General features: G+C 39.7%; 1 protein-coding gene across 1 annotated transcript; it reads left to right on the forward strand.

The window, feature by feature from the left end:
- Positions 1-414: 414 nt before the first annotated feature.
- On the forward strand, positions 415-21,643 carry lrig2 (leucine-rich repeats and immunoglobulin-like domains 2). Its single transcript, XM_047347853.1, has 18 exons — positions 415-1,082; positions 1,594-1,668; positions 3,117-3,251; positions 3,611-3,754; positions 3,929-4,072; positions 4,278-4,421; positions 4,692-4,835; positions 6,011-6,091; positions 8,242-8,313; positions 8,505-8,573; positions 9,786-9,949; positions 10,183-10,494; positions 10,757-11,038; positions 11,401-11,853; positions 12,002-12,154; positions 17,042-17,182; positions 17,597-17,866; positions 19,080-21,643. The coding sequence occupies exons 1-18, from the start codon at positions 895-897 to the stop codon at positions 19,310-19,312; spliced, it is 3,204 nt and encodes a 1,067-aa protein (XP_047203809.1). The 5' UTR covers positions 415-894; the 3' UTR covers positions 19,313-21,643.
- The last annotated feature ends 359 nt before the right edge of the window (positions 21,644-22,002 follow it).

Genomic DNA, 22,002 nt, shown 5'->3' on the forward strand with positions numbered 1-22,002 from the left:
ATATAATCGACCAAAGCCTTGTCTCTTCATCCCTTTGATTGTAAACGTAAAAATCACACAAAACATGTGTAGGTTCAAACTTTTTAAAACATTGCACCTAAACATTATAATATTATTATTAAAGTTAGAGTGGCGAAAGCAATCTAAAGTCGGACTGCTGTAATTTTAAAAACTCTGTGTGTGAACGTCTAAAATATAAAAAATGCAGGTTAAAGATATTAAATAATACCCCCAGGAAGGCAACATGCTTATTTCTGCCGAGGCAGTTCTGACAAACTTTTTTCCCTTAAGAAGTGGGATGGCTATCACAATAACACAGTTAGAGTACGATCCAATCAAATGATTGGAATTCTTTGACAAATGTGATCATTGACCAATGACGTGTTTGTAAACACGCTGGAATGGGGCGGGATCTTTGCTATCCTTTGTCATCAGTTTACGGCGCACTGTTTTTTTTTTGGGACTGGACTCCGAAAGAATTCTTATAATCTACCGAAACAATATCCGTTCAACGTTTCCGTCGGTATCGTACAATCAGAAGCATAAAGAGCTTTTGTAAGGTTATTTCATCTTTCGGAAAGTGTTGTATTTGTGGGGTCAAACCAGCTTAGCAGTTAGCTGGTTAGCCTATCGGAGAGGCTGTCCTGATTGGACCAGCACGAATTCCAGGCTGTGAGAAGAAGGGAACAAATCTGAGCTACTATGATTCACGCAAGTTGGACAACACTGGGTTATACGATTTGTGTTGGGTTTAAGACGCTGTAAAGCGGAAGTATGTGTTCATTAGACTAAAATCAAACCCCACGGATAGTTTGGTGATTTTGTAGCATTTAAAAGTGCCCTTTGAACGGTCTGTTAGCCACGTAGCTACCTCTCAGTAGGAGGGCATTTAAAATGGCGGAAGGTTGGCCCCTTCCTCCGGCTCTTGTTGTGCTGTTGCTGAGTATGAGCGCCTGGGTAACTGACTCTTGTCCTGCGGCGTGCTCCTGCCCAAAAGGACAAGATGAGGTACATATTATGGACTGCAACAAAAAAAAATTGTCCGCTGCCCCCTTGGACGCCCCAGATGGAATAACTCAAGTGTAAGTACACAAGTATATCTAGTCACAACCGCGTGTTTGAACTAAATCATCTGCGCTGATTTGTTACAAAAACCTGCAAAATTGATCATGAACATGTAACCGCATTTGATTAATGTAACCCTCTCTATTTATAAATATATGCAGATATTTAACTTTTTTTGTGGTAATTAACTTCCATGTACGGTAATTGATAATTCAGTTTTATTTTAAATGAACTTTTTTAGGTTTGTAACTGCTAACACTGCTTCATGCAAACCACGTGATAAACAATTAATAATAGCTACTATCAAATTATAATAACTTTGTTGACGGACTCTTCAGTTAAAATTTAGTGTTTTTTTCCTTGTGATCTTGAAATAAAATGCCGTAAATTATTTAGCATCTTTAAAAAGAGGTTGCCTAGATTGTTTTCTGCCTCCTGCAACAGAGGGTTGTAATTGTTTTTAACAACCATGTTATAAGTTCACTCTTGACTATTATGATACTAATATTCTGTGTAATTTCATTTCAGCACTCTGAATCACAACCAGCTGACTCTTTTTCCCTTTCTTGGAAACGCTTCGTCAAACATTACATCACTTTTATTGTGAGTACAGAACTGCCATCAAGTTTTCTTTCTTCTCCTAATGTAAAGTCATTTTCTGCCATTTTTGTGTAGCACTGGCATTCCACATCTAAAGCCTTTTTAAGTACACAACATTTGACGTATTGCATCATGCAGTTATCACATGTTTTCCTACAGTAAAAAAAAACCCAACTATTATATGATTTTCTTTTTTTCAGAGAAGAATAAATGATCTGTAATACATTCTAAGTCATGGCAGTCAGTTGCTACCTGGGTTTTTATTGATCCCCTACAACATAGTTGAAAAATGTTATTGCCCTCCAATCTCAAGTTTTCATTTACGCTTTGACAGCTTTTTATTCACAGAGCAGTCCAGGTGTGTATTTAATCATTTTAGAATATTGTTTTATTTTTTTTTTGTTCTGATTTAACAATAAGATTTAAGTCAATCAGGCTTTGAAAAGGTACCTAACCCATGTAATCATCAAGTTCCATCTATATATATTAAACTTAGCAAACATACAAATGTTGTTTGTTCTGGAGTTGGACACAATATAGCATCACAGTCTTCATTTTAATTTCAATGTGTGCAGTATTGCAATAGAAAAGAGTCTGCTGGGGTCCAATATTTGGTAGGTTATAGTGCCTTTTGCCAGTAATGTTTATGATCAGTTGGATCGACTTTCACTGTCTGTTATGCTCATACCTTTTAGTGATATTATGAGCAAAAAACTAAAGCTCATGGAGAATGATGGGGTCATCAAAATGTTGGGAAAAACATAGAACTAGCAAGGAAAATGTGGGTTAACCACAAGTAATATTGTCATCGCAATATTTTTCAAATCATGCAGCCTCAGTTCGCTCTCATTTCTCTAGTTTAATTTAGTAAAAATGAAAAGTCTAATCCACTAAATACTCGAGCAGGGCTGGAGGGTTTCACGGTTTATCCATTTTCTCTCTGTATGGCAAACTTTCTCCTCCAATGTTTCGGTGTCATGTTGTTGAGGGACAAAAAAAACTTTCTTTATGCCATTTTTAACAGTTTTTTTTGTTTTTGTTGCATGTTTCATTGATATAGTAAAAGATATGGGAACAAACTGTCTCTGTGACAGAATGAGGCGGTTATCTGTAGGTATGATAGGTTATACCTAAATCTGGGTGCCTCTTATGCTAGAATGATTTGTACATCACTCTTAAGTGATTGGGAAATTAAATATCTCCTGAAAATGTCTCAAAGAATTGTTCTGTAAAAGTGTATGTCCACATTAAAAACATTTTTAAGAGCGTCAGAAACATTAAAGAGCTAGTACTCATGACCCTTTTTTAAAAATTCATGGACCTGTCTCCTCATAAGTAAAAAAAAAAAAGGTTTTAGCTACTTGGGTTTATTGTTTTAGCTAAGTCACTTCCTGTAAGTTGTCGACGTTATTGGAGAAAACTCAAACCTTGTTGTGTTTGATATAATTCAGAGTCCACAATCGGATCTCGGAACTGTTGATGCATCAACTACAACCTTACGTTTCTCTGGAAACACTGGACCTAACGTCTAATTCTATCTCTGAGCTCAGAGTGGGATCCTTTCCATCCATGCAGCTCAAATATCTGTAAGTAATATAAAAACGCATCACTGAAGTTGGCAGCATTTACTTTTCCCCTCTTGAATATGAGTCCTCATTAAACATTATCAACAATTTTTACTTTTACTCATCTGCTACAATTTCACTGGGTTAGTTGTATAATCAGTTTTATGGAATATAAAACACTACTGCCAGCTTATATTAAATAGTAGCAGTTCTGTGGGTAGTTTAAAGCATTTTAAATATAATGAAAAGGCTACATGCATTGATGCTTTTATTATTAAAGAAAACATCTGTTCATCTACCAGAGCTCAAGAAGGTGAAACATTTTTATCCTTTTAAATTGTTTTGCGTCAGTGTTTTTCTGCTTTTATTTTATCGTTTAGGAATTTAAGTAACAATAGGATCAGCCTCCTGGAGCCTGGGTGCTTTGAGAACATCTCCAGCTCACTGCTGGTGCTTCGGCTGAACAGGAACAGATTAGTTGCGCTGCCGTCAAAAGTCTTCAAACTTCCCCATCTTCAGCTACTGTGAGTATTTAAATTTAATTCATTTTATTTAAATTTTATCATAGCTTGATCGTTTATTCAGGCCAGTCAAACAAACTGATGCGCCTACTTTAGACAGTCCACTCATTTTATGAGCTTTTTTTACTGTTTTATGAATAGTTGACTAAATAAAACTTTGATTTACTTTCCTGACAGAGAAATGAAGCGTAATAAGATCAAAATAGTGGATAGTCTGACATTCAAAGGGCTGGAGTCGCTGAAGTCACTAAAGATGCAACGAAATGGCATTACAAAGCTCATGGATGGTGCCTTTTTTGGACTGAACAATATTGAAGAGCTGTGAGTATCATGTTCATTTTGGATTTTAAAATCACATTCTCCAGTTTACTTACTATTTGTGGATGCATTGCTTTAAAAGTAGCTGCTTAGTTTTAATTGGAAATGTTTTCCAATCAAGGTTTCTCATGGTATGTGAATTGTCAGCCAGGAGTTTTCCAGAATAAATGTCGTTTCCATGCCCTTCTGTTATTTTCCCATCTTTCAGAGAGCTGGAACACAACAACCTAACGGAGGTTAATAAAGTTTGGCTGTATGGCCTCCGCATGCTGCGCATCCTGCAAATCAGCCACAACGCTATAGGCATCATCCGTCCTGATGCCTGGGAGTTTTGCCAAAAACTGGAGGAACTGTGAGTGTGTTGCTATTAAAAACTAAAATCACTATGCAGCTGAGTGGTTCCACATGGTTTCATCAGCCTCTGCTGTATCATTTATATCATGTTTACCATCATACTTACCTAACCTCGTTAAAGCTGTCCAGAGCTCATTTAGCATATATTATCAGCTTTGTTAAAATGTCCTATTTTTTGAACATCTTTTTGTTATCTAACAATATTAGGTACAACTAAAAGCAAATGGGTTAGAGTTGCATTTTATTATATTTGTGGTTATCTGTGCAGAGACTTGTCCCACAATCACCTGACGAGACTTGAGGAGACAGCTTTTGTTGGATTGGGATTCCTGGAGACTCTGAACCTGGGAGAAAACTCTATCAGCCATTTGGGAGAGGGTGTGTTCAGCGACTTGGCAAATCTGCGCACCTTGTAAGTACAAGCCCTTCAGTGATATCTCTCTAAGATAAGTTGGATTATTTGCTTGAAAAAATGCAATGTAGCTGAGTTTGCCCGATAAAATTGAGTATTGGCTTGTTCTTGACTTGCATTCTGGCAAAGATTGCTGACGGGAGTAGGTTTGTGTGCTCGTTTTCCTTCCCAGAAATCCGTGTTCATGACAGGACTGGAAGTCCTGTCATGAACATACATCATTTCCCAGAGAATCCTTATTAGTTAGGAAAACAGTAGAAGCTGCTTTCTCTTTATCCGCTGATTAAGTTTCTGTTGTGTGGTAATCCTGCGTTAGTCATTTCATTTTAAATCAAATCACACAGTGTGTAATTTTTCCCAGATTTCTACTTTAGTTCTGTATTATCTGTCCTCCAAGTGGAGAAGAAAGTGTTTTTGACAGCCTGAAGAGGTGCTTTAATAATTAGCTTGTATTAACATTTAATGAATGTGGTTCTCTCCTAAGTAGACTCTGATGGATTCAAACTGCATATGCAATCATAATCAGTGTTACTAATGGAATATTTGCGTTGCCTTGTAAGAGCCCTGTACGTGTCATACATGTGGGATGTGAGAGGGTTCTGTACTTTAGCTGTGCTAGCGGCAAACTTAATGGGGAACATTAGCATTACAACAAAGGCTCTTAAAATCCTATACATTAATATGCTAGCCTAATTAAGCAAGTATATAATTTGCATATAAACCTTGTTCTGTAACTTATGAAGTATTGAGAGAGTGTTTAAGGCGTTGAACTGAAAAAAAAAGAGAGTTTATGTTTGGGAATGTTTTTTATCCTGTAAGAGCGGCATTTTATAGAGCCAAACATCTTTCAGGGGTGGCCAGGCATGAGGAAAGTGAAACAAAAGACTCTCTGACCCATCCTGCGAACACAAGGCTGGGTTTCCTCTAGACCCATAAACTGCGATAAACAGAGCCGATCATTAACCCTCATCAGAAGCAGGGCCACCAAACTTTCACACAGCTTAGAAGTTTTGGGGTCTCAGATTGTTTGGTTCCTAATTTAGATTTGCTCTTACTGGCAACCACAGTCCTGGGGGAAATGATGAGTTTATGCACTAACAGAAGACATTTTCAGTTGTTTGGTCCCTATACCATGTCTAATGTTTAATATGAGTCTCTCTTTTTTTGTTCTTCAGAGATATTCGCAATAATGAAATATCATGGGCCATTGAAGACTCCATCGCTGTATTTGATGGAATGAAGAAGCTGAACACATTGTGAGAATGGATATAAATATTACTGTTACATTTTAAACTACTGCTTGCTTGCATGCATTCATGTTGTTGAATGTCTTCATTTAGACAAGCATCCTTATTACATCTTATGTCTTACTGCTTCAGACTTATCATCAGAGTTTTAATGATGAATGGTATGACTAATACACAGCTGTTTATTTACAGTGCTGCAAAAAAGCATTTGTCTCTTATAAATTCCTTCTGTCGTTGCTTTTTTCTCACACTTAAGTGTTTCTGATCATAAACTAATTTTGATATAGAAAAAAGACAAGCATATTAAATAAAAAATCCTGTTTTTAAATCATTATTTTATTTATTAAGGGACAGGGCTATCCAATCAACCTGGCTCCATGTGGAAAAGTAGTTGGTCTTTCTCAGTATCACTAGGCATGCTTACATGGACATAAGTATTTAGAATAAGGAGCAAATTGGAATAAAAATAAAAATCGGATTCAGCTCAGTCAGAAAAAAATTGTATTGTGAATGAGAGGGGTAGTTCATGCACTTGTCCCAATCATCTCATTCTGATTGGGGCAAACTGTCTTGAATGCACGTGTGCCCTATGTCAACGTGACGCATTCATCTACTCCTTTCTGGTCTTTGGTGGAGGAAGGCGCATCAGCACAGAACCTGGAGGGATGTTAATTTCCTCCCACTCTCTCATCCTGTAACACAGGAACACTAACATCATGTGTTGCTGAGCCTGTAGCTTAATTATGGAAAGCAATAATGCCTTAACCGCTCCCAGAACCTGGCATGGGTCCATTCAGGGCACTCGACCACTCAAAAACCAACAGACTTCTGCGCCCGTTCATTATTTGTTTCAGCACAGGTGGAAGTACAGCTTCTTCTGCAGTTCCTTTGGGAAATTTGACAAGTCTCTACATTTCAATGTGCTTCTATTTTGAATGAAGCGTGGTGCATGTAAACGCAAATCATGATCAGATTATTTGATTCTGCACACATGTAAATGGTGTATTCCGATGTTTTTTTGTTTTGTTTTCAATCCGAAAATATTTGAATCCGATCAATAAGTTTTGTGCATGTAAATATAGCTATTGTCAGAATTCATTGTTTTATCAATTATGATAAGTCATCCAGGGCCTGCAGCAGCAAAGCTGCCCCCGACCACCACACTAACACCACCATGTTTGTCTGCTCATTTGTTTTTCTAAAATGCTTTTAGTTTGATGCCAGATGTGACAAGTCGCACATCTTCCACGTCTGTCCACATTATATGTTCAGTTTTGGGGATGATCAAGATGGTTTTTCATCAGTTTCTTTCCTCCATGTTAGGTGGGTCTTGGTCAGCACTGGTTTTGAAAGGATTTTGTGGGTTCTTCTGGGACTTCATGGATGTGTTGTCGATGTGCTGTGAATAATTTTGGTAGGAAGATTCACCACTGTTCCAACCATGTTTTCTTCATTTGTGGATACTGGTGCTCACTGTGGTTCCTGGAGCCTTATAAATTATGAATTTATTTAGGTTGATCATGATTAACCGTTTTTTGAGATCTTTCAGCCTACTTCATGTTGTTCCCCAGGTTCTGTATAAGTTGATTTCTTAATTCTGCAGGTCCAGCAGGGTTCTCACCAGGACATTTTCTGAGAATGGCGGGGGGGTGTAGGAGACAAGAAAAGATTTTGTTTAAGCAGGGGGGGGCGTCATGATATGACGCCGTTTATACCCACCCCTTGAAGATAACATGATTTTAGAAAGCTTTGCCGTTAGCAGTCGCACAGGGTCATAGGGTGAAAGGAGGCGGGAACATAAAAATCACACGGAGAGGAAGCCCAGATGTCATAAAAGATGAGCGTATCGGCCTAATTTCAATGTAGTGATGACGACTTTCAACCCTCAGGTCTGGCAGTAATTAATCTTTCTGATATTATAGTTTGTTTGATCTGAAACACTAAAATGTGACACAAATGCAAAAACAGAACAAAATATTTAAGGGGCACCCTACAGTTAAATGTTCATTTTTAATCATGTTTATTAAAACTAGCAATGATAAGCTGTTCATGTGTTTTAAATTAGCCTTCACAAAAGCTGACACAGCTTACCAGTGTGTAGTAAAAGTTAGAACAGAAACTGTTTAAAATCTATTACATGAAAATATTTTATTCTGCAGAAATTTACAGCGGAACAAAATCAAATCAATCACTCAGAAAGCATTTGAGGGGCTGGATGAGCTGAAGGACCTGTGAGTTAAACCATTAAACTTGCCTTTGTGTCCTGACAGTACTGATAACTCTTCCAAATGTGTTTATTGTTGAATGATTAAACGTATTAACAAGACTGCTTTTGAATAGTGTAATTATGGTGAAACAGGATACAGTTGAGATGGACTCATGTAGTTAAGGGCTCTAATCCATGTTTCTATCTTGTCTGCAGGGACCTCAGCAAGAATGGCATCATGTCCATACACCCTGAGGCGCTTTCCCATTTGGAGCTCAAAGTATTGTAAGTACAATGAAAATTTTGTTCTTAGTTCTTGTAAGCTTATGTACAGTTGAGCTTTTTTAATAATGTTTCTTGAATGCAAGAAACTTCAGTTAGATTGATTAAAATGCACTAGTTTACTTTTAACTTGTTGTTTTAATATGAAAGAGGTATCTAAATATTTTTTTCAACTGAGTTACTTTTCGAGCTACGCTCTCATCCTGCTGGTAAGGACAGCTGTATCCTCCATGTTAGAGAAGACTGTTAAAATAGCTTTCTCTTGGAAGTTTTGATCAGTACATTTTAGGACTGTGTTTTATAAAATACCCCAGGTGCTGTGATAGTTTAGAAAGTGTCTCAAAACAGTATTCATATTCTTTTATTTATTAGTCAACCTTCACTTCAGCGCAGTCGTTTTTGCGAGTCGATAAAGCATATTTTGCTAGTTCAGAATCAGAATCAGAAAAGCTTTATTGCCAAGTACGTTTTTGGACATACAAGGAATTTGTTTTGGCGTAGTCAGTGCAATACAATACAAATTAAAAAGTATAAACATATCTACAATATAATATAAATATATGTGCACAGTTTTAAGTGAGTGAGAGTAAATATAGAGCAGTATAAGATGCAAGAGGAAATAGTTTAGGAAAAACAGAAAAGAGAAACTGTGTTACTTCAAATATGGACTTGCTTAACATAAAAGTCCATATTTGTGTATTTGTCAACCAGTTTTTCAGACTTGGCCTGTTTTCTTTTTTCTCTGCTGACTGAACACAGTAGAATTGTCAATTTCCAGGACCAGGACACGCATGAAACAGCTGCTTACTATAGCAGAAAACATTGGTGTAACTTCAAACTTCCTTCATTAAACATTGCACATCAGATCATGTAAACATGTTTATGCAAGATTATTTTCCTGGAATTAATATGCAGCCCATGCTTCCTGGAGTAATGCACCAAGGAATCTAAAAATAAATTGAACAGGAGACAAGTTCAGCTCACCAGATCTGTTTTGATGTTGATACCACTGCTCTGTTTTAGCATATGGGTTGGCTGTCCACTTTCTATTGGTGAATATTAATTGTTCTTTGTATATTTTTATATTATATTGTGTTTTGCTGCCCTTGTGATCTGGGCTTTCTGAAAAATGTAATTCTCTGAGACTTTACCCTGAAAAAATAAAGAATCTAATTACAAAAGCAAACATTTTTCTGTGTTACTTCTTGTTCTCAGTGTCCTGAACACAAGCAGCCTGCTGTGTGACTGTCATATGCAGTGGCTGGGTCCTTGGCTGACAGAAAGCCAGTTTCATCAGTCAGTCTCTGCAGTCTGCGCCCATCCTGCTAATCTTCTCGGTCGCAGTGTCCTGTCAATCATCCCAGAGGAATTTGTTTGTGGTCAGTTTGCATGTTTTAACTCTCTGATATACACAATGAATTATAGAAGATGTTGCAAAAAGATCCTTGTACATGCTTATTGTTTTTGATGTAACTTTAGTATATATAATTTTAATACAGTATGATACATATTTTACCTTCGAAGACCAGAGGGCATCACATTGTATTTAGGAGGTTTACAGGAATATTGTCAATAAAGAAAAATCCTCCGTCTTCCATTTTGTCCACTATAGATGATTTCCCCAAACCGCGGATCACAACTCACCCAGAGACATCTGTGGCTCTGAGGAGCAACAATATGACTCTGAGCTGCATTGCATCCAGCAGCAGTGACTCACCGATGGCCACTGCGTGGCGGAAGGATGGGGAGGTGCTGTATGACGCTGAAGTGGAAAACTATGCCCGTTATCAGGGTGGACAGCTCATCTATACCACAGTGCTTCATCTCCTTAATGTAAACTTCACTGATGAAGGGCTTTACCAGTGTGTTGTCTCTAATCACTTTGGCTCAAACTACTCAAACAGGGCTAAACTTACGATCAATGGTGAGAAACCTTAGTCCTTTTCAAGAATATTCTCAACACTTGTCAACCCCTGTAATGTAGTTTGGTAGTTTTTCTAGGATGAATAATGGTCTTAAAAAGTTAGTATTCAGAACTGTGATATGTCTTCTAATATTGTGATTTAACCTAATTACATTTCAAATGACTATCTAAAAGATATTAGGGGATGTAAACCCAAAGATTTATTGTTGACTGAAACTTAGCCCTAGATTGTCCTCTCATTTAAAATTTCTTTTTTTTTTAGAGCTGCCCTCTTTCCTTAAGACGCCCATGGATCTAACCATCCGCACTGGGACTATGGCCCGGCTTGAGTGTGCAGCTGAAGGTCACCCATCTCCCCAGATCGCTTGGCAGAAGGATGGCGGCACTGACTTCCCCGCTGCCAGAGAACGCAGGATGCATGTGATGCCGGATGATGACATCTTCTTCATCGCTAATGTGAAGACAGAAGACATGGGAGTGTACAGCTGTACAGCTCAGAATGTAGCTGGCAGTCTTTCAGCAAATGCTACTCTAACCGTCCTGGGTGAGAAACGCTCCTTATCAACCGTTCTTCGGTTTCCACAGCTGAAGTGGTCAAGCAGAAAACCAAAACCGCAACACTTAAATGGGACACTTGTTTCTGTTTGTCAGCCATATAAGGCTCTTGTTTATTTGTCACCATCTTGCCAGATTGAATTCTCACTGTAAATGAAAACCTTATTATACTATGAGCCTGTACAATATTCTGCACTATCCCTGTTCATCAGTATATTAATGACCATGCTTATTAGATTTCTCAAATTATGCACTGGTATTAGTCAAAGCAAGCTTTACTTTTTATATCCGCCTGAACCAGCTGCAGGTTCCAGAGAAATTCAATATTCAATCAGTCCTCCTCTTTTCCAGAAACTCCGTCCTTCATGCGGCAATTGGAAGACCGAACAGTGGCCCGTGGTGAAACCGCAGTGCTTCAGTGTATAGCCAGAGGCAGCCCGGCTCCTCGACTCAACTGGACCAAAGACGACGGGCCTCTTGTGCTCACAGAGCGGCACTTTTTTGCTGCAGCCAACCAGCTCCTCATTATAGTCGATGCTGGGCCAGCTGATGCTGGGAAATACACCTGCATCATGTCTAACACCCTCGGCACAGAACGCGGTCACATCTACCTCAGCGTCTCTCCGTTGCCCAACTGTGACACTGCGGTGGGGTACAACCAAAATTACAACCAAGATGGCTGGACCACAGTGGGGATAGTGGTAATTGTAGTAGTGTGCTGTGTGGTCGGAACCTCACTTGTTTGGGTCATTGTCATCTATCACATGCGCAGAAGGAACGAGGACTACAGCATCACCAACACTGGTTAGTAACTTTAGCAAGGCTGTTAGATGAAGGAATATGCAACATTAATTCTTACCCAGGCAGAATATTATAATATTGTATGCTTTGAAGATAATATTTTCCTGGTTATACAAATAGCACAGTGTTTAAACAAATGTTGTTGTTACAGATGAGATGAATTTGCCAGCAGATATTCCAAGCTACCTGTCCTCTCAGGGTACTTTGTCAGAGCCACAGGAAGGCTACAGTAACTCTGAGGCAGGTAGCCACCAGCAGCTCATGCCTCCCCTCTCCAATGGATACATTCATAAGGGCACAGATGGTATGTACTCAGTCTTTTAAATCACAGCAGTTTTTCTTTCAAAGCTTTTATCTTAATGTTGTTAATGATTGCTGATGTTTGGTCGGTAGTCAACACAAGTAATTGATTTGTGATATTGACAGTACATAGTGTCCTCATATTTAAAAGATAATTATATCAGATCAGTTTTCCTATTCAGCATACTTGATTCTTGCAGTAAATGTTTTTAAACTGCTGCAAGGTGTCTCACACATCTGCGAGGAGTTTTAACACCTTTGGTCGCAAATCCAGAAATGCAGTGCCTTGCCCAAATTATGACCCCACCTGAACTTTTTTGAATTTTGTTGCATTACAATCACTAACTTCAGTATATTTTGACATTTTCTGTGATAGACCAACACAATGCATTGCAGTATTATGATGCTAAAATAAAATAATACATGGTTTTCAATCTCTCCAAATAAAAATCATTCAGATTTGGTGTGCATTTGTCCTCCCTGTAAGTCTTTTGGGGTTTTTCTCTACCAGCTTTGCACGTTCAGCGTCCTCGCCGTCCTGCTAATCTTTGACGTCCTTTCTTCTTCTTTTTTTTCCTTCTGTCTTTCTTTCAACAATTGTCATCAGTCGTGCCACTCGTCCACAAAGGCCAAAGTTGTGTAGTATATGACCAATAGTTTGTCCTTTGAACAGATTCGCTCTCCCAGAGTTACCATGGGCCTCTAATGCTGTCCTTGCTGGCCTGTCAGTTTAGGTTGATGACCATGTTTTAGCAATACTTTATGAGAAGTTTAAAGCTTGGAATGTTGTTTTCTAATGTCAGCCACTTTAGGCTGTTCCAGAGCTAAACTGCACATAGATGAATTAATTTACTAATTAGGTGACCTTTTAAACAGTTGATTCCACTGGGTTTGTTTTAGGGGTATATGACTAAAAGGGGCTGAATACAAATGCTTACCACACTTGAAATTTAAAACATTTTGGAAACCATGTATTTTTGGGCAACAGCATTGATGCGGAGAACATGGTCCACTCGGACCCTAGGTCTGCAACCTCCACCGGAATCTGGTCAAAGCTGTGAGAGGTGGGAGTTAAATACATCCCTGGCCAGGGGCTCCGCCAGATGTTCCCAGCAGTCCCTCACTATACGTTTGGGCTTGCCAAGTCTGTCCGGTTTTCTCCTCTTCCAGCGGATCCAACTCACCACCAGGTGGTGATCTGTGGACAGCTCAGCCACTCTCTTCAACCGAGTGTCCAAAACATGTGGTCGAAGGTCTGAAGACAGGACAACAAAGTTGATCATAACCCTTCTGCCTAGGGTGTCCTGGTGCCAAGTGCAGTGATGAACACCCTTACAGTGATGAACACCCTTATTGAACATGGTGTTCATTATGGACAATCCGTGACTAGCACAGAAGTCCAATAATGAAACACCACTTGGATTCAGATCGGGGAGGCCATTCCCCCCAGTCACGCCTCTCCTGGTGTCACTGTCGTTTCCCACGGGGGCATTGAAGTCCCCCAGCAGAATAACGGAGTCCCCGGGAGGGACACTATGTAGCACTCCCTACAGGGATGCCAAGAAGGCCAGGTACTCCGTACTACCGCTTAGCCCGTAGGCCGAAACGACAGTCGGAGACCCAAGTCTCTGGATGTTTTGGGGTTGTCATGGTTGACACGCCTCTTCAACATTGCGCGGCGGTCGGGGACAGGGCCTCTGGATTGGAAGACCGGGGTGGTGGTCCCCCTTCATAAGATGGGTGACCGGAGGGTGTGTTCCAACTATAGGGGGAGCACACTCCTCAGCCTCCCTGGTAATGCCTATGCCAGGGTATTGGAGGGGAGAGTCCGGCCGATAGTTGAACCTCTGCTTCAGGAGAAGCAGTGTGGTTTTTGTCCCGGCTGTGGAACGCTGGACAAGCTCTACACCCTCTGCAGGGTATTCGAGGGTTCATGGGAGTTTGCCCAACCGGTCTACATGTGTTTTGTGGTCCTGGAGATGGCTTTCGACTGTGTCCCTTGTGGTGCCCTGTGGGGGGTGCTCCCCGGTCTTGTTCATAACTTTTATGGACAGGATTTCAAGGTGCAGCCAAGGGGTCTGGTTTAGGGACCAGTGGATTTCGTCTCTTCTTTTTGCAGAAGACGTGGTCCTTCTGGCCCCCTCTAGCTAAGACCTACAGCTTGCACTGGTGCGGTGCACAGCCGAGTGTGAAGCAGCTGGGGTGAAGATCAGCTCCTCCAAGTTCGAGGCCATGGTTCTCGACTGGATAAGGGTGGCTTGCCCTCTTTAGGTTGGAGGGGACTTTCTGCCTCAAGTGGAGGACTTCAAGTATCTTTAGGTCTTGTTCACGAGTGAGGGGAGTGTTGTGATTATGGAAAAATGCTTTAATATTTCATTAAATATTTCGGTTTTTAAGGGTTGTCCTGTGAATACCAGCCTAATAAGGCAGTGGTATTAGGACAAAATTGAAAGGGATGAGCCGAGCTCTGGCATTATCGAACAGCAAAACTCTGTACACACACACACACACACACAATTAATTCACACAATTACTTAAAATACAAGAATTTAAAAATAAGTCAACTCGAAGTCAAACATATTTCAATCAACAAACTCTTTACTATGCTAAAACAACCCAACTAAACTACTAAGCAAATTGAAGAATAAGGAAGACTAATGGGCTATGTAGAATATAAACAAGTGAATCAAAGATGGTTGAAAACCATGACCGAAAGAGTGATACAACATTACCACGCAATGTTAGTTAGGTTTGAGAACCAGGGATTATCTTGAAGAATCTGGAAATAAAGTTGAGTTAGTCTTGGAACTAACTTTGGTTATTTGAAGGTATACAAATTATTGCCATACCTTCAAACAACCATTCTCAATGAAAGATCAGATACATTTTTTTAAAGAATGATTTACTGAATAAAACCAACCTTCTGGATGACTAATTCTCAACGGTGTTTAATTAGCTGCCTTTATTTATTAAGATCATTTTTAAAGAAATATTATTTTGAATAAGAACCAAACCTTTTGGATAAATGGGTCTTAATGGTGTTTAATTAGTTATCACGTCTAGTACAATAATATTTGACAAAATATTAAGGAAATGTTAATATTTAAGGAAATATTTTGAATGAGGACCAACAACCTTTCTGGGTAAATGTTCTTCAGCTGACTCATAAAGTGGGCGAGCACATGTTCTTAGCCGTTAGTGGTTGGAGCTAACAAAAGAAGCTTATAACTGGTTACCAGAATCAAACATTACCCCTTACGTGAACCGTGCTGAGGAGAAGTTGTCCTGGGCACTGAGGGAAACAGCCATGTGTGGGTAAACAAAGGGTTAATTTGCAGCTAACCTCCGTAGCTGTGGGGCGGGGCGGCCCGTACGACGAAGGCACATTCGGCGGGGTAGCTCTCACTGCCAGGACGTACACGCAGGAAGTTGTGAGATACTGTCCCGGCCGTGGGGGGAATCCGCTTTGATTAGGCGCTGCTTCTGGAGGCCTCAGAAGAAAAGCCAAGTTAAGCTTGTCTCATTACACCCTCTATATGAATGAATACCGGATACTCGAACAGCAAATCCTTACTTAATTTTGTTGCATGTGATCATAGTCACTCTGGATCCAAGTTGAAGAGTTATGTCTGGTTGCCAGCAAGAGACATTAGCTCTGTCTCTCCTTCCAGCTCTGCTGGGGACTTGTGTGGAAGAGATCCGTTTGTTGGAACATGGGGTTTTTATTCAAACAGTGACGTCACGGGAGGTCTGCTGTTGCTCCCTTCCTGTTCCTGGTTGTGCTGGAAGTAGGTTAATTTTGAAAGTTCCAGAAAAGTTCTTACTGACATTTAATGTGACATTTAATGTTATAACCCATGGCTGGGTCCCAACAGAAGAATGGAGCGGGAGATCGACAGACATATTGGTGTGGCTGTCGCAGTAATGGGGACACTGTGCCGGTCTGTTGTGGTGTAGAGGTGAGCCGAAAAGTGAAGCTCTCAATTTACCGGTTGGCCTACGTTCCTACCTTCACCTATGGCCCTGAACTTTGGGTCACGATGAGACCCAAAGCTCGAGCCAAGCTCGGGCACTCCCTTAGAGATAGGGTGTGGAGCTCTGCCATTCGGGAGGAGCTCGGAGTGGAACTGCTGCTCCTCCACATCAGGAGGAGCCAGTTGAGGTGGCTCAGGCATGTATACCGGATGCCTCCTGGACGCCTTCCTCGGGAGGCACGTCCCACCGGGAGGAGCCCCTGGGGACAGCCCAGGACGCTGGAGGGACTATGTCTCTCGGCTGGCCTGGGCCTTGGGCTCCCCCCGGAGGAGCTGGAGGAGGTGTTTGGGGAGAGTGACGTCTGGGTGTCTCTATTGAGTCACCTGCCCCCGCGACCCGGTCCCGGATAAAGCGGAAGACAACGACGAGTGTATTATTTTCCTCTGCGTTGGTCGTTCCCAAAAATCCTAAAAAAATACATGACGTTTTCTGGTTTTCACACACCACAATGTGAAACGTTCAAGGCGTATGAATATTTGTGCAGTATTTTTTTTTTTTTTTACTGTATCAGTGTTTGCAATGGCTTTTGATTAGGCCTCCTGAGATCTACTGTAAGTTCTGCATCGGCGGATTATAAACAATAGTGTTGCTGCTATTAAGCTGTATTTTTTTAGACTTTATGATCATTTTTATCTCAATAAGATCTGTTGAAAATATATGGAATATATAAATGCACAAAAGTATTTCTTAAGAAATTCTGCTGGTAAAACAAAAATACCTTTTAGATGCTTTTCACAGCTTCTCAGATGGGCCTTTTTAATGAGATTTGAGACACTCAGGCACTTGTTTCTGTTTTTGTGTTTTGGATCATATTCCCACAGAATGAAACTGTAACTAATTATGTTGTTTGTCCCAGGAGTGTGCTATGGAGACACAGGCAATGAGGTGGAAACTGAAGGGAATGGGATGCTGCACTGCAAGATGGGCTCTCTGTTTGCTGGCCGTAGCAGCTTCCATCCTGGCGAGTCTCGTGAGGGATTAGCTGGAGTCTCCTCGGGTTTGTCATTATTTTATTACTTTTATTTACTTTTTTAAACTGTTATATTTGCTCGCAAAACCTTTAAACTTGTTCATTATGTTTATGCTTGTACATTTGTTTTTAGCTTTTGTTTAATTAGAATGCTGCCTAAAATAATAAACACTTCACTACATGCAGGAAAATAACAGTTAGACAGCTCTTAACTGTGCAAAACCTATTTTGTTTCTACTGCGTAAGGTCATTTGGTAAATGTTTCGTTTTTAACATGCAGTAATTGTTGTCTGCAGAAATATGGGCAGATAAAAATTGTGTACTTTCATCTGAGCTAGTTCTAATGAAATGTCCAAAATGAAGCAATTACCTTTTTAAAAAGCTAACAAAAGCAATAAAAAGTTACGTGAAATTATAAAGCTGATTGGTTTATTTTGCTAGGTGGTGCAGGTCCTCTTGTCATCTGCTCCGACTGCTACGACAACGCCAACATCTACACTCGAACCCGAGAGTATTGCCAGTATGCTTATCTGGGGGAGGATGATCCACTGGACAGTGCTCTGCCAGGTCTGAAGGGCGGGCCTGGTGACGATGCCCACCTTAAGGACACAGCACTAGAGGGCTTCATGCACAATCAGGAATCATCAGTGTATCTCCCTTCGCCCGAGAAAAGGTTAAACAACTACAGTGCTGCAGAGCAATATGTTAAAGGTGAGATTTCAAGCAAAAGCTGAGGTTTTTCTGTTTTCACACCCAGGTACAACATAAAACATCTCAAGGTGTTTTTAAGGAAAGTGACTATTACAGATCTTGTAGATGCACAGATTAGACTGTACCAAGCTTGTTTTTACTGTATGAGTATTCTGTTCATTGATTTATCAAATCTGCAGAGGATATTTTCCATTGACATAGTAAACCCACAAAGCTGCTTGTAGATAGGATATTGACATTCTGAGCATTTTCTTTTTAGTTGCACAAATACAATGCACCATTGAAGAAAGCTATTCATGCATATACATTCTGCATCTAATGTTTTTCACTGCTATCTTAAGAGAACATTACATATACAGTACAGACCAAAAGTTTGGCCACACCTTCTCATTCATAGTGTTGTCTTTATTTTCATGACTGAATGTTGTAGCTTCACACTGAAGGCATCAAAGCTATGAATTAACACATGTTGAATTATATACTGAACAAAAAAGTGTGAAACAACTGAAAATATGTCTTATATTCTAGGTTCTTCAAAGTAGCCACCTTTTGCTTTGATTACTGCTCCGCACACTCTTGGCATTCTGTTGATGAGCTTCAAGAGGTAGTCACCTGAAATGGTTTTCACTTCACAGGTGTGCTCTGTCAGGTTTGATAAGTGGGATTTCAAGCCTTATAAATGGGGTTGGGACGTCAGTTGTGTTGTGCAGGAGGTGGATACAGTACACAGCTGATAGTCCTACAGAATAGACTGTTAGCTGCTTTTTTCTTGCCATAATACAAATTCTAAGTAAAGATTGGATTGGGTTGAGCTGGACCGCAGACTGAAGGCAAAATGGTCAACAAGTGCTAAGCATTTCTGGGAACTCCTTCAAGACGGTTGGAAAACCATTTCAGGTGACTACCTCTTGAAGCTCATCAACAGAATGCCAAGAGTGTGCGGAGCAGTAATCAATTGTTTCACACTTTTTTGTTCAGTATATGATTCCACATGTGTTAATTCATAGTTTTGATGCCTTCAGTGTGAAGCTACAATATTCATAGTCATGAAAATAAAGAAAACTCTTTGAATGAGAAGGTGTGTCCAACCTTTTGGTCTGTACTGTATGTTTCAGCAATAAATATTATAAATGATTTTAATTGTTTTTTAAGGAAAGAGAAATAATTCATCCAAATTCTCACAGCCTGTTTGCTTTCTGTTGTTTGGCTTTAGATTCGCTCAGCAGATCTTTATGGAGAGAAGGGGAAGATCCATCCTCAGCATCTCAACTTGGAGCTTCCCATCTTTCAGCAACATTACACAGGACACCTCCTCTGATCTCTACTGCTGACAGGGCAGTAGAGCAGAGTGAAGCAGAGGCTAACTACTTCCCAAGGCAGCCCACCCAGGACCACAGAAGTGCCTATAATAGGACTAACCCACAGGGGCAAAATGCCCCCACATAGGCTCTTTAAATCCAGGCAATGTTTTGCCTCAGACTTGTTTCTGCACCCCCTTTCCATCCTTACTTTTACCCATTACCCACTACCTCCAAAGAGATTCCTTACTTTCTGCCAAAGATGTTCTCTTGTATGTTTACATTCCTCTGTTCACTCAAGAGGACATGCTAATGTTCTCTACTTTGGAAAGACACGATTAATTAAAATGACCTCCTTCTAGGAGTCTTCACCTCAGGAGGACCCTCTTCCTCCCCCATTCTATCTATCCTTCTTCTGTCTCCAACAAGAAAAAAGAATGAATGTATGTTTTATGGAACAATGTCAGATGCTGCCATGAGAGCACCCCAGGACCACCTCTCTGAGGGAGATGTGCCTCAGCATATCTGGTACAAGTTGCAGAGTACTGCACAACTTAAGAAGAAAACACTAAGCACCTCTTTTCAAGTGGAGGAAAACAGGAGAATTAAAGAGACAGATGTAGTTCCCTGACCAGCAGTATTCAGTTGATAATATTGGAAAGACTCTTAAAGGCTTACCTCTCATGTTTCAGGTGTTCTGACTCACTCTTATGCAAATTCTAGAGACAGTAACACCAAAATGTGGTGTGCATTATGAGTATATACATCAACTTCTCGTGTATCATTGTTATTCGTTGTTTCTGGTTGCAAATCATGCAGATTTTACACCTTTGTTTAAGAATAATGAGCAGTTTATGAAAAAAACCATTTGTTTTGCACATGAGACAATCACAGTTTTGTGGCGTATTTCTAACTAATGGCCTTTTTTATATCAAGCATTCTCGGTGACCTTTCTTTCTACATTATGCACTGATTTGTTTTTAGCCCTTTGGTATCCTTTGTTACAGGCACTTCATGTTGGCAAACTTAATTATGCAGTTTACTCACTGTTTTAGATTAGCAAGAGTTTTTATTTCAGCTAAGTCAGAAAATTAATGATGCTCCACAAATAATAATGTTGCCTATGATTCCACTCTGGACTGTGAAAAAAAAAGGAATGTATTGTTATTTTATGTATATGTAAATAATGTTATCTAATGAATACATGTTCTGTTTGTGCATTTGAGGTGAGGATTACAGCAGCTACTTGGGAAAAAAAGCATCTTAAAGTCCATAAGGTGTGAGCAGAATCCCCACATTTTCTGGTTTTAATTTTCATACAAATAGTCAGACTTTCTTGCTTTTTGGTTTTTAATTCTTTTGAAAAGTTGAAAGGTACTAATCAGAAAACTCCACCATACGCATAGCTTTTCAATATAACCTCAAATGAACTTAATAATGCCTTAATACTCCCTAATAATGCTGTTGAATCAAAACAGTTTAAACAGGATCGTCAAAACAGATTGCTTCTATTATGTGTACTGAATTCAGATTTTTTTTGCTGGATGTGTATCAGTTCATTTTTTTTTTATTTGACAAAATGTTCAATATCGGATTCATGCCCATATATGAGAGTTTGGTTATATTTTCATCTCCACGATGAAGTCAAAACATGATTCAGAGGATTTCATCTGTTGTTGGGATCCAGTGAGGTAAATGGTACTAAACTCAGATATGCTGAAATTAATCGTCAACTTTGTAATTATATAGCCTCATGCTGGATTATTATTTAGTTTTACAATGTATATCATGGAAAAAAAAAGTTTTTTTTTTTTATTAACAGCAGTAGTTTGAATTGCCTTAAACAGCAGGTGATACTCAGTGATGTGCAGGCATGAACTGAGAGTTCCTCTTCTGACCTTTTTTCTTGATTCTGACTTGTTTTCTAAATCTTAACCAATTTTCTTCCTAGACCTTTTCCAGCCTTTTTTATTTTTATTTTTAGAACTTGGTATCAGCAACAAAACTAATGACCAACTGGTATCCAAGCGAGGAACAAAGCCTTGGCGTGACTGCGTGGTCTTGTTATTTTGTCTCACTCTTTGTTTCAGTGGCACTAAATAATTGTTCTATTTTTGTTGTTTAAGGCTCTCTGTAAATGATGCTAAGTTATCATTGGAGAGCTTGCAGTCATAGGTGATCTGAATAGATTTATTTGTTCGGTGTTTGACATTTTGTATGCCAGTGCAGCCTATCACAAATTGTGCATTTAGTTATCCAAAACCTCCATCCTGACTTTATACCAAAGTTTAACAGTGATTGCTCTGGCAGTATTCAATGCTGACCTGTTTGCTTTGTCGAAGTTATGCCCTTGCTTCTTGTAAAATGTTTATTTGTATTGTATGTTGGACCTTGTTTACTTGTACATTCTGTAAAGCATGTCTGAAGAGTCTTTTTGTTACATAGCAATTACTTCAACATTAAACGTTAGTTCTCATAACTTCCACAGATTTGTGACTATTTTTCAGAAAGCAGACATGCCTACGGCAGCTCTTTATGTTGTGTCTGGTGTTGGCAACTTGAGAAAAACGAGCATGTCATTTGCATTATTTCATGAGTTGCAGGTGTTTGTAGCACATAAATCCTGGTCACACCATGGAGCGGTTTGGAAAGAACACGCCAGTTAAATCCGAGTTTAATCACATCAAATCATCACACATGGGCTGCATGGGGTCTAGTCTAGAAAAACCCAATCAAGTCCCTTTTATACACATCCACTCTATAGAAGGTAAATCAGGAAGTTAAACATTAACAGCTGCATTCCCTGCTTCCCCAAAAGAAATGGTAGTGTTAATCAGC

The sequence above is a fragment of the Girardinichthys multiradiatus genome, chromosome 20 (assembly GCF_021462225.1).
Source record: "Girardinichthys multiradiatus isolate DD_20200921_A chromosome 20, DD_fGirMul_XY1, whole genome shotgun sequence".
Taxonomy (NCBI): Eukaryota; Metazoa; Chordata; class Actinopteri; order Cyprinodontiformes; family Goodeidae; genus Girardinichthys; species Girardinichthys multiradiatus.